The 11927-nt window shown below is 42.0% G+C and overlaps 1 protein-coding gene and 1 long non-coding RNA gene across 3 annotated transcripts; one reads left to right on the top strand and one right to left on the bottom strand.

Annotated features, from left to right (window-relative positions):
- Positions 1-1584: 1584 nt before the first annotated feature.
- On the bottom strand, positions 1585-5046 carry LOC113026771 (oleosin-B6-like). Of its 2 annotated transcripts, none has more exons than XM_026175897.1 (3): positions 4858-5046; positions 3982-4184; positions 1585-1731 (listed from the first exon to the last, which is right to left on the bottom strand). In XM_026175897.1, the coding sequence occupies exons 1-3, from the start codon at positions 4982-4984 to the stop codon at positions 1681-1683; spliced, it is 381 nt and encodes a 126-aa protein (XP_026031682.1). In that variant the 5' UTR covers positions 4985-5046; the 3' UTR covers positions 1585-1680. The 2 variants fall into 2 exon arrangements, with proteins under 2 accessions (XP_026031682.1, XP_026031683.1); XM_026175898.1 differs by having other exon boundaries at positions 1585-1707.
- LOC113026772 (uncharacterized) lies at positions 2781-10188 on the top strand. Its single transcript, XR_003272949.1, has 3 exons — positions 2781-2958; positions 9609-9661; positions 10059-10188. It is a non-coding gene; the product is annotated as an uncharacterized LOC113026772 (long non-coding RNA).
- The last annotated feature ends 1739 nt before the right edge of the window (positions 10189-11927 follow it).

Raw genomic sequence — 11927 nt, 5'->3', positions numbered from 1 at the left:
GCGATGACTAGGCAGCGAAGGCTCACCAGCGAAATATGGTGTGCGGGGTAGAGGGTGGTACTGTACACCATCATCGGAGTATTGTTCGTCAACCTTCATTTGGGAGAATCCCGTGTGCAACTCTTCCATCGGTTCAGGCCATGGCGGTGGGTCAGGCCACACCTCCTCATCCTCCTCCTGTGGCATTGTCTCAGGGGTGGTGTATACCTCTCCTGAACCGCGCTTGGGGGGATGATTGGTGCTAGGCTGTGAGGCAGTCAGGTGAGCCATATCCTTCCTCAGCAGGTGAGCCACTTCAATCAGCTCTCTGAGGTCACTCTTTGCTTCCTTCAGTTCTCTGAGGCCCTCCTGTAAAACTTGCTGTGATTGGAGTAGCTGCTCTCTTTCGGCCTGCAAGGCTCTGAATTCTGTATGAAATGTGTGTGGTGAAGACCCTAGCAAATTAGAAGTTGCAAATTCAGGTGAGAAGCTCCTATTAAGGTCCACATCTTGTTCACTTCTTCCCAGTGGAGGGGGTGTATTGTAATAGGCCCCATCCCTGTCGCTGCAGAGGGGTGGCGTATGACTATACTGAGGCTGAACTCTGTCGCTTCTTGTGTGAGGCTGTGGGGTATCCCACTGCAGCATTTCCCTAAAGAGGTGGCCTGTATAGTTAACATCAAAGTCCTCAAACCGGCTTGGTCGACGTGTATGGCGTTTAGGCCTTGCATCAGGACATGTCGCTCCATCTGGCTCCATCTTGATACTTCTCCGGCTCGAAGGACCAATGTTGAGGAGTACTTGTGGTGAGGGCTAGTTCTTTTAGTTCAGCAGCTAACAAGATGGTGTATCGGTCAGGATACAGGAAGGAGGACAACAGGCTCCACTTTGCTGGATTGTCACCGCCAGCTGTTTTATTGCCACCTAGATGCTCAGTGTTGCCAGCAGTTTCCAATCATGAACTTAACACTCGGAGCATCACGTGAAGGATGGCAACCAGGAACACAGCTTACGAGGTAACAGAACTAACACAGAAAAATCTCCTCTTCTCGAGTAGCATCGCGATACCCCCAACTTCTGCCTACGTCATTTCCTACGACTCCACCCCACCAATATTGCAGAACAGACATAAAATCCCAGAGCCCTTTTATACAGAATATCATCAAGAAGCCTTCAGCTGAGTCCAACATCATGCACTCAAAGGTTCATGATGAAACGCGTGCTGTTAATCATCAGAGCTTTCTGTGTGTCTGCAGCTGGTATGGTCGAGCTCACTGCTTCTCTTTTTGACACGTGACTTTTTTACTTCAGTTTGAGATTTCTAACATTGTGTCTGATGAAACCGTACAGCTAGAAAAACATGGAGTCTGGCCTCACACACATTACACATATGCTGTACTGTTTGATTTCAGTCGTTTTTTCTACATTTCTTGGCTGTTTCATAAAATATTTTTAATAACATTTAAATTTCTTTGTATTATTGTGAGTTTAAGGACAGAATATTATGAACTTCATGCTCTTAACATTTAATCAAATCAGAATCAGGTTACGTTCATTGTCGAGTGTCTTCATTCGCCTTACAGACAGGTCTGAACACAGCAAACATGAGAACCACATTTTTTGAGGTTTATTGTGTTTGTTGTTTCTTTGACATCACCTGAAAGGCTTTTCTTTGATGAGATACACTGATGAAGCTTCCCCTTATTCAGACGGAGGTTCTTGGTCAGCCTGAGAGCGAGAATGACGGTAACCCTGAGTAAGAAGCACGAGACTTATCAACACTAAAACAAGCAGAAATTATTTAGTTAAATTATTATTTAGAAACAACAAAAACAGGACAGTTAAAAGTTTTAACTCCAGTAAATCGATGTTTCAGCACATCATTTTTTCTCTCCTTATGTTTTTGGATTTGGTCGTCTCTGCGTCAACACGACGTCTCTGTGGTGCATTTCAGAGGAGCTAACAGTGAAACTCAAACCTGTGAGTTCCTCCTCACCCAGGCTGCACGACATGTTTCAGTTACAATGAACTTATTGAAAAATCAAAGGAAGTGAAACACTGACCACAGAGACATTAAACCCACCACCTCAGTGTGTCAGCCAGTGTCTTCATCAGCACTGCTGACCACACGTTTAAAGAAGTCATTCAGTCGGCTCATTAAAACGTAAGGATGGCAGTTTGGGACAAAAACAGTCTGTGAGGGCTCCTGTTCCTGCTGGCAGGTAAGACTGACTGTGATGATGATGATCATTTGATTTGCTTCTCAAACTTTGGTTTGGAATAATTTTGGCCAAAAAGCTTCTGTTTTCCCATCAAACTGTTATTAATGAACAGATTTGATTGAGTTAAATGAGTTTTTTAATCTCTTGAATGTTTCAGATGGATCAAAAATTCTCTCTCAAGAAAATCTGAACAGTAAAGAAGTTTGAATGGTTGTGTCTGATGTTGATCTGATGACATTACCTTTGCATTCTGCATCAAAAAGTCAGAACTTTTCAAAGATCTTGTTGTTTGAACTGAAACTTTGTTTTAGTGCTTCACACCGCAGTCTGTATTTACTGACGATCCCTGGCTGCCCCAGTCTGCATGGCAAATATCCTTCGGCAAGATACTAACCCTAAGTTGCCTCTGATGCAGCCATCGGTGTATGAAAGCACTGACAAGCATAGAAAGCAGTGTTTGTGTGAATGGGTGAATGTGGCATGTTGTATAAAGCGCTATAGAAGAGTCAGTCCCTTTACCGTCCATCACTAAACTGAGTCACTGCGTTCTAATCGCTGTTTGCTCGTCTTTAGGTGCTGTGGGTCAAACTGTGATCTATCCTCTCTGGTCTACTTGTGCTGTCAGAGGATCCACTGCCACGCTCCCCTGCACCTTCACACTGACTTTCAATGAGAGTGAAGTTTCACGAGAGGCCATCAGAGTCCGCTGGTATCAGAGCCGGTGGTATCAACTCTGTCAGCTCACCAAACCATTTGGGTACGACAGTGATTCAAAAAACAACACACAACATAATTTTGCTAAATGCCCAAAGTAGCCAAGGGCATCTGGTGAGCTTTTTGCAGCATCAGCTACTACCAGATTTAAAGTGTGGGCACCACATGGGACCAAAAAAGCTCTTGAGTTTAGCTGAAGCAACCTTGCCTGAACACCTTTATTTTTTCCCTTCATGTTGGCCCCATTGTCATAGGACTGTCCTCTGCAGTCTTCAAAAGGAATGTTAAGCTCCTCTATCCGTTTTAGGATGAGAGTTGATTCCTCTGCAACAATGACAGAGAGCTGTTCCTTATGACTCAGATCAGGTGTGCAATCTAAAATGATGGAGAAATACTTTGATATCTTCCACAATGCATTTTATTATTCTTGAACTGATGGTGTCAATCAGTTCATTTTGGATTGTTTTTCCCAGATAACGTATGTGACTGCCAGCTCCACTTTCTACTCTACTGACATGCTGCTTCATCACTGGATCAAATTTGGCCATAAGCTCCACTTCTTTCAGAAAATTGCCATTGTCTGGTTTATTTAATGTGTCTGTGGACCCCCTGAAAGCCATGTTTCTTTCAGCTAAGGACTGAATTATTGCCACCAAACGATGTAGAACTTCACGCCACCTTTTTCTCTCAGCCTCAGCAAGTGCCATCTCTTGTTTATCTATTGTGAGTCCTTTCGCAAAACGGACCTCCAAGTCCTTCCATGTTGCCATGTGAGCATTATGCTCCTGGCTATCCTCATGGACCTTGAGCAAGTGGCTTGCATTTTTCCAGTCCTTCAGACCTTCCCTACTCAGTTTGTAATCTCTCTTGGAAAACATTTTGCAGCAGAAGCAGTGCAAGCTATCCTCTTTTTTCGAATACATAAGCCAGGTTCTTCTCACCTTTTCCCCATTGATTAAGAGTCTGTTAAAATAATCATGCGACACCTTCGCCCGTCTTTCTGTTTCGGGAATGTGAAGTCACTATCAATTACAAATGGACCTCTGTGAACTAACTCTGTTCGTACCTTTTCAGTTAAAGCAGAAGGCCAGTCAGCAGGGTCTATTGGTGCAGCAGGAAGACCGCTTGATGCTGCTGCATCATGGCTGGGTTGTGCTGCTGGTGCTGCTGATGCTGCATCACTGGTGGGTTGTGCTGCTGAAGTGGAGGCAGCAGCGGTAGATGTGGTAGATGGCCCAGGGGTGGGATTTAGAAACTTCAACAGTGCATCTGAAGAGAGGAGTATGTGACACCACTGAGTATTAAAGTCTAATAATAAAAACATATGATTCCAGGAATAAAATGAAATGATATAATATAAATGAAAAACCAAAGAGATATATGTATGATCTTAACTATGCAAATTAGATTAGATTCAATTTATTGTCATCATTACAGTGAAATGCTGAATAGCAGAATGCAAAGTAACAGTATAATATCATATGAGAATGTTATGTTATGATTATCTTTGACCGAATCACAGCAGTGTTCATATTAAAAAACAGCATTCCCTCTCATGTGATATTGCTTAATTAACATTAATGATGTGCGCTTTAACAACTAGGCTTACAACTATAATATATACAGGGGTGGAAAAGTGACTATTACCTGCAGGGTAAACGTTAGCTAACCAGAAGGCAATAACAATGTAAACAAAAAACACCTGCTTAAAAGATGAATACAAATGAGGAATGGTGGGAAAGGTGGGAGTACTGTAATTACCTAACGTTACATTATTATTTTCCATAACAATTTAGCCCCCTCCACAATATTAACTGACGTTAAAACAGTTAACTAGCTATTTATTGATTAGCAATTAGCGAATCATGTAACATTAGCTTAATGCTAAAAATTTAGGTTACTATCACATTCAAATAATTTCATGTAGGCTAACGTTACCTACCTCTGTCTTTTTCTCGTTTCTCCTCCTCTTCTTCTCTCTTTTTTCTTCCCTGGCCACCTGACAGTTTTGGCCGTTTTGACATCTTGTGTCCAAAAGGAACCATGATACGGGAAGGGAGGGGGCGCATTGTACGGGGAGGGGGGGCGTAATGTTGTAACAAATAATGTTTCTATTAACTAAGCTTTACTTTGCATTTTAATTAACGTGGGATTATTTTTTGTATTTAGAAATAATAGTACCAACTTTTTTTTTTTCAACATTTATGGCACTGGCGTGGCGCCCCCTGATGGACGGCGCCCTTAGCATTTGCCTATACGGCCTATGCCACGGGCCGGCCCTGCATTGAGGAGCCCTGTACAACACGTCTTCACATGGCTACCAGACACGCCCCCCGTCATTTTGTTATTATTCAATTCAGAACTGCCCAGACCAGACACAGTGACGTTTCACCAGAATCCCTTTGATCTCTGGTCTTCTTTATGACATCAGCACACGAAAACCTATAAATAGGGGAGAGGTTCTCACTCTTGGCAGTCTTTCAAAGAGAGTGGAAGAATTCACTAGGCAGGAAACTACTGGAAACTTGCGTTTCTGACACAGTTGACGGTATTTTTAAAAAATCTTTTAGTTGGTACAGAGATTTAGCATCAACTTCAATTTGAAATATGAGTCTGTCAAATCCTGTTGTATGCAACATGAGAGCCGAGAACGAAAAACTTAAACAGCAAATCAAAGAGCTGAAAAATGAGAATAAAACTCTCAAACAACAAAACTCTACCATACGTGACCTTAAAGTCGAGAACGCCGACCTTAAGGAGCAAAAAAGAGAGCTCATAAATGAGAACAAGATTCTCCAAAAAAACATTGAAGTTCTCTTCAAACGAAGTGGGTTCTCTAAAAACAAGAGGAAAAGAGACCTGCAACTAGAGAATGAAACAATTCACTTCAAAATTCAAGAGCTGGAATATTTGAATACAGTTCTACAGGATTCACAGAGCTCCAATAGCAAAGAAATTCAGCAACACAAAGAGGTGATGCAGGAAATGCAGGATGAAATCAGAGAGCTGCAAAGCAAAAAGGCAGGCTATGTTATAAAAGTGAAAGGCATGGAAAAGGACAACCAGTCTTTAAGAGAGGAAAATGATGTGATGATAAAACGCATGTGTGAGCTGAAAAGGGACTTTGAAAAGGAAAAAGATGACATGCAACAGGAAATACAGGCTGTTAAAACTGAGCTCCATCAGGCAAACACAGCCTTTAAAGAGTTACAAGAGAGGGAAGAAAGAAAAAGGATCATGAATGAGGAAAACAAAACAACGGACAGTGAACAGCTCAGACAGACCCTGGAACTCCAATGCTTTGCACATGAAATTGACATATTGAGGCGGCATAACGAACTTCTTGAACAGGACCTCCAGGAGCTTTCCAAAAGGAGTGGTGATTCTCAAAAAGAACTGAAACCACACGATGAGGGTGCGAAAGGAGAATCACGGATCTTCAAAGCCACTGAGAAAGACTCCCAACATGATGTTAACGTGACCAACAGAGAAAAGGAGTTGTTGTGCCATGAATTTGAGGAAATGAAAAGAGAGCTTGAAGAGGTCAAGAAAAATCTGTATGATTCACAGGAAGAACATAACAATCTGATAAACAACTACGATGTCCAAGTTGACATACTCAAACAACAAAATAAGGCCTTAGAAAATACGGTTAGTGACCTTACCAAAAAGATGTGGAATGGACGGGAAGCGATGAGACAAATGGAAAAGAACTTTCAAGAACAAAGGAAGCTACTCGAAAATCTCCGAGGAGAATTCGAGGAAATTTAGCACAACTAGGACTTTGGCCCTCCCTATTAAAGCTGGTTAACGCAGGTTCAATAGGGCTATAACTTAGACAATGGAAGTTCATTTGATTTAATTGGCCCAAAATGAGTGACTGCACCCAGACACTCAGTAGCAAAAAAATTACAGAGATTCAAGAGAGAAAACTGTTTCTGCATAGACTCCTATAGTACTGCAAGTCGTGTCATCGCTTGGTGTCCTGCATAGAGTGCAGGTTTAAGGTATCTACGTATCTTTCAGAATTAGAAGCTATGCTGCGTCAGGGGTTATAACAGCTGTGCCCCCCCCCCAACCGGTCGAGGCAGATGGCCGCCCCTCACTGAGCCTGGTTCTGCCGAAAGTTTCTTCCTGTTAAAAGGGAGTTTTTCTTTCCCACCGTCACCAAGTCTAAGGAGCTTGGAGAAAAGCGCCTGGACTTCTTTAACTTAAAGAAGTCCAGGCGCTTTTCTTTCCAAGCTCCTTAGACTAGTATGGCCTTGATGACTGATAACCTTCACAGACACTGTCATCAAGGGTTTGCTCACAGGGGATCATCTGATTGTTGGGGGGTTTTCTCTCTTATATTGTATGGTCTTTACCTTACAATATAAACAGCCGAGAAGCGGCTATTTTTGCGATCCGGTGCTTTAGAAATACATCTTAGCTGAACTGAACTCCATAACATCTGGACCGAAATGCCTACACACAACGGTAGGCATTTCAATCAAGAGCTCTGTCCAAAACGTTCAATGACAAGCATCAGCACCAGGATTGTTTTTTAGCTCACCAACAGTTTTTTATTGTAACTGCAACTTTGTAAGACTGGGTTGGGAGATGTTCTTGTGGTGAGCTTTTATTCACATAATTGGTTTCTTTAATAGTGAAATAAAATAAATTTGTATAACTGGAAACAGCGTTCTCATGTGTGATTATCACATTGTATTCTTTAAACCATGTAACAGAATATATAATATATATAATTTACTCATAGTCATATTAATGTCTAATGTGATTGAGTTTCCTCATCTCTACTTATGTGCTGATGTGTTCACTGAGGCCATTGTATGGTCCATTTTGGCTGCATTTCCATGTTTTAAACATGAAATTTGCTTATTTAAAGGGTGTCTCATGTATCTCTTATGCAGAAATATGTGTTGCCTAGCTGGACAAATGTAGCACAGGTACTATTATTGGCCTAATGTATTTTAACAATCATTTCAGCATCCAGATAATCTCTTTCATACTCCCTTAGATGAATTTAGCCTGGTTGTCATGAAATAGGCATTTGAAACAATAACTACCAGTATCTTCGAATGTGTGTGATTGCACTAATCCTACACATTCTTTGCAAGACAACTGGGTGCTTTTATGTAAAGAATGATCTGAGAACACTGAGGCTAATGAAGTAACAAGAGAAACATAGTAAGTAGTCTTTCAGTTTGCATGATCAATTTTGATTATTGTTCATTTTCATTTACCATGTCAACATGTTTTAGAGCAACGTTTTCTGATTTTGAGCTCTTTTAGGTGTAAGTCATCGTCAGTGATCACCCTAAGCCCAAAGCAACACCAAACATGGGCAACCAAAATGCATCATTTTGTTAGCATGTAATTGTTCTCCCAATTCTTAGAAATCAGGAAACAACAAAAATAACAATTTTAACTTACAGACATGAAACACTCCCCCACCCTGGAAAAAAGTCCATTTTGCCTTTTACAAAAATATAAGGTTAGTGTAATGTTAGATTTTGCATTACTACCTATGACTGAGACCTCAAAGGTAATTCCTCGACTGCTTCAGTAACAGCCTGGTTGATTTTAACAAGTTAAGTAAATTTGCGGTCAATTTAGACTCAATTCAAAATCTCCTACTTGGGACGAACACTAAATGTAAATAGCTGACTTTCTAAATAAACCTATCCATCTTTGCAAGGTCAATTTTTGCTTTCATTAAATTCCAAATGTTTAGCCATAATTAGCTTAGCTGTCCTACTCTTGTTACTGCTCTTTCCTACTGCTGTTACAATCAAATGAACATCTCTGCAAAGATAAATTAGCTGAGACCTTAGGTTGATGGTAGTTACTAGCAAACACAGAAACGTACATACACTATATAGTACAGTTCTATGATACATCACCAAATAGAACAATTTGTGGCAATGCAGACAAGCAGAGAAACAGTTTAATTAGTTGAATTTGTTCACTTGATCGGAGGTGTGTTTCCTGCAGATATACAACATCGGATCTCAATGATTTTAAATGAGTAAAAGCCCTTGTGCGTTTAACCGGATTATTTATACCTTTAACATTCCAGCTTATAAAACGAAGAGCAGATGACTTTGCGAGCTTGCCATTCAGGTACCAAAATGCAGGTGCAGAAAAAATATGTCCCAACCTCTGGAACCCCCCCCCCCCCCCCCCCAAAAGAAAGAGGGGGAGAGGGAAAAAAAAGGGGGAAAAATAAATAAATAAAACGAACCTCAAAACCCCATGCTGATCTACTATTATCCCTGAGATCGCAACCCTCCAGGCTAGGATAGCACAGTGACTAAACGTACTGTTAACCGGTGATAGATGGACAAGCAGACTAACAATTCTAAGGAACAGTAGAAGTGGTTCTCTACAAGAACCGCTCAGTGTTTGTTTTGACTCTCCCTCTCAGGTCAATCTTTCAGAACAAACTTCAGTTATTACTTCCTTCGTTGTTCTCTTGCACCCATTCCTACTTCCTAATGTTGTAGAGTTTTAACCCTCAAAGTGTCTTGAGCTGACTGTTGCTGTGATCTGATGCTATAAAAATAAAGTGGAAAATAAAATGGACTTTTCACTGATAAATCATGGCCGAACACACTTGTAAAATATACTTTCAAACATTTCAACAATATTATTTTTATTGAAAATTAAACTGTTCTTCTTGTTTCTGCTCAGGAAATCTTGTTAGCAGGTCAGCAGCAGAGAGCTGAAGATGTCTGGCAGCTCAGGTGAGTCACAGTGTTGCGCAGGTATAAAACACTCAGTGCAGTGCTTCTTCTTTTACATTTGTTTGCTAACTTATTTAACTAAAACTCTGATTTATAAACTCCTTTGTTGGAAATCCAGAGCTGCAGTGTTTCTCCCTGCAGGCTGGAGCTGTGTCTCCCCCTTCTGGCAGTGAGAGTAATTACACAAACACTGTCGGTGCTGAGGATGAGAAAAAGCCTCAGCAACGGTCACAGATGGCTTTCTCTGTCAGACCGTCATGCTTCCTCTGAACACCGAGTCTCTTTTTATCTGAATCATCACAAAGTTTTCTCTGTTTGCATCACTTGTCATGATTTGGAGTTTGAGCCTGTTTATCAGCACCGACCTGTCGGCTGCTGTCTTCTTCTTCTGTTGCAGCCTCCAGACGTCACTGAGGACCAACGAAGAAGAATGAGGCCAACGCCACTATCACCTGTAATATACCTGCTGCTGTCTCTTTTTATCGTAATCATCACAAACTGTTTTTCTTCACATTTGCTCTGTTCTCCTTGTTCTTTCAAAATAAATGAACACTCCTGCCACCATCAAAATAATAAAACTTAATTTAAAGGTTCTCCCCACAACCTTGTGTGTTCTGTAACTCCTCAGTAAGTCCGGTGAAAATGAGCCCTGTCTGCTCCTTTCTGATTCAAAACTCTCACTGTGCCTCTTTAGTAAATCCCAACTGTAGCTTTTTAACACTAAAAGTTGACTTTGCTCCTGCTGCAAAGCGTTAGGAAATCTGGCCATATTCCAACTCGCATGAAGAAGTGAAATTTTCCATCCATCTGCAGTCTAAGCAGCAGGGAGAGCAGGGTGATCAGCCAAGCAAAGAGCCAGATCTCTCCAGCGTGTCCTGGCTCTGCCCTGGAGCCTCCTCCCTGTAGGACATCCCTAGAAGACGTCAGTTAAGCGACCAGGATGCCAGTGATAGAGACAAATGACAGAGCTCCTCCTGTCTCTAAGACAAAGACCAGCGACGCTCCAACCACAGCTCATTTCATCTCACCCCGTGGAGATTTGCTCCGTCACTGTCACAACTACTACAATGACCTCACCTGCAGTGATGGGTGAGTCCTTCTCCTCTTCCCCGGATTCGATTCGATGTTCTCTGTGGAAGGCGTGGCAGTGGGAGTGGCCACTACCTCCTCTCAAATCAAGTTACAGTTTGCTAGAATCATTTCAGGGCCAGCTAAAAGTCTTGCTTCATGTCCTGTCCAAACTCCTACTGAATTTTCCTCTCAGCCGCTGCCTGGGCCACACTGGTCCATGTTGAGGCTGCAGCTCATGCTTCCACCATGTGGAAGAGGCCTCTGCAAGACCCTCCCGGGACATATATGTTTAGAAACGCCAGGTCTGTCGGGTACCAAGCACCTGATTCAAGTCACCACCAAGTGCTGATCAGCTGAGCTTCTCTCTCTTCACCCGTGTGTCCAAGAAACTGCAGATCTGATGGTATGATGACAAAATCAACCACTGACCTGTAACTGAGAGTCCCGTTCAACACCATCACTCACTGAATCACACACGCTCTCTTTCTAAGGAGTGCTGGAACATCACATTTTCTCTCTGCACTCATGTTAAAGTCAACTTTAACACTTAACACCTGTTAATGTCGGTGTAAACCTGCCTCCACTGGTTTACACCGACCTCAGCAGGCATTTCCTGCTTCTAATCTCTGCTCTAAATCAGATTCCATAACAAAGTGGTTGAGTCGCAGCGTTGTGATTAAGTCTGCACTGTGTACTGTTTCAGCTGTCGTCACATGCAAAGTGCCCACTCAGAGAGAAGGTTATAACCTACATGTGGCTGACGCTTCCTGTTGGTGACCCATATTTGTCAGTAAACAGCTAACCACAGGAAGCTGCAGGCTGAATATTGCTCCATTACTTTATTACCTGCTGTCACAGAGCAGATATATTGACTGGACCCTTGATTAGCGATGCCCTGCTAGTATTGGCTTGGACCCTTTTTGCATTCAGAGCTCTCTTAGTCCTGAGATTCAGTAAGATGCTGGAAACGTTCCTCAGAGACGTTAGTCCATAAGGACAGATGGTGTCATGAAATCAATATCCTTAGTATCCTTATTTTCCTATTATATTGTTTTATGTACTGAAGGCTTGTAGAGCAAGGCCACTTTTGACTTTTGCTCAGGTATCAGACACCTGATCAGGTGACTGATCAGACACCAAAGTCTGGGAGCATTTCCCCACAAAAACGCTCTGCCAGTGTTTCAGGCTCACCCAA

This window comes from Astatotilapia calliptera, chromosome 7 (assembly GCF_900246225.1).
Source record: "Astatotilapia calliptera chromosome 7, fAstCal1.2, whole genome shotgun sequence".
NCBI lineage: Eukaryota > Metazoa > Chordata > Actinopteri > Cichliformes > Cichlidae > Astatotilapia > Astatotilapia calliptera.
Note: the sequence above shows the minus strand (reverse complement) of the source record. Positions and strands in the feature narration are given on the sequence as shown.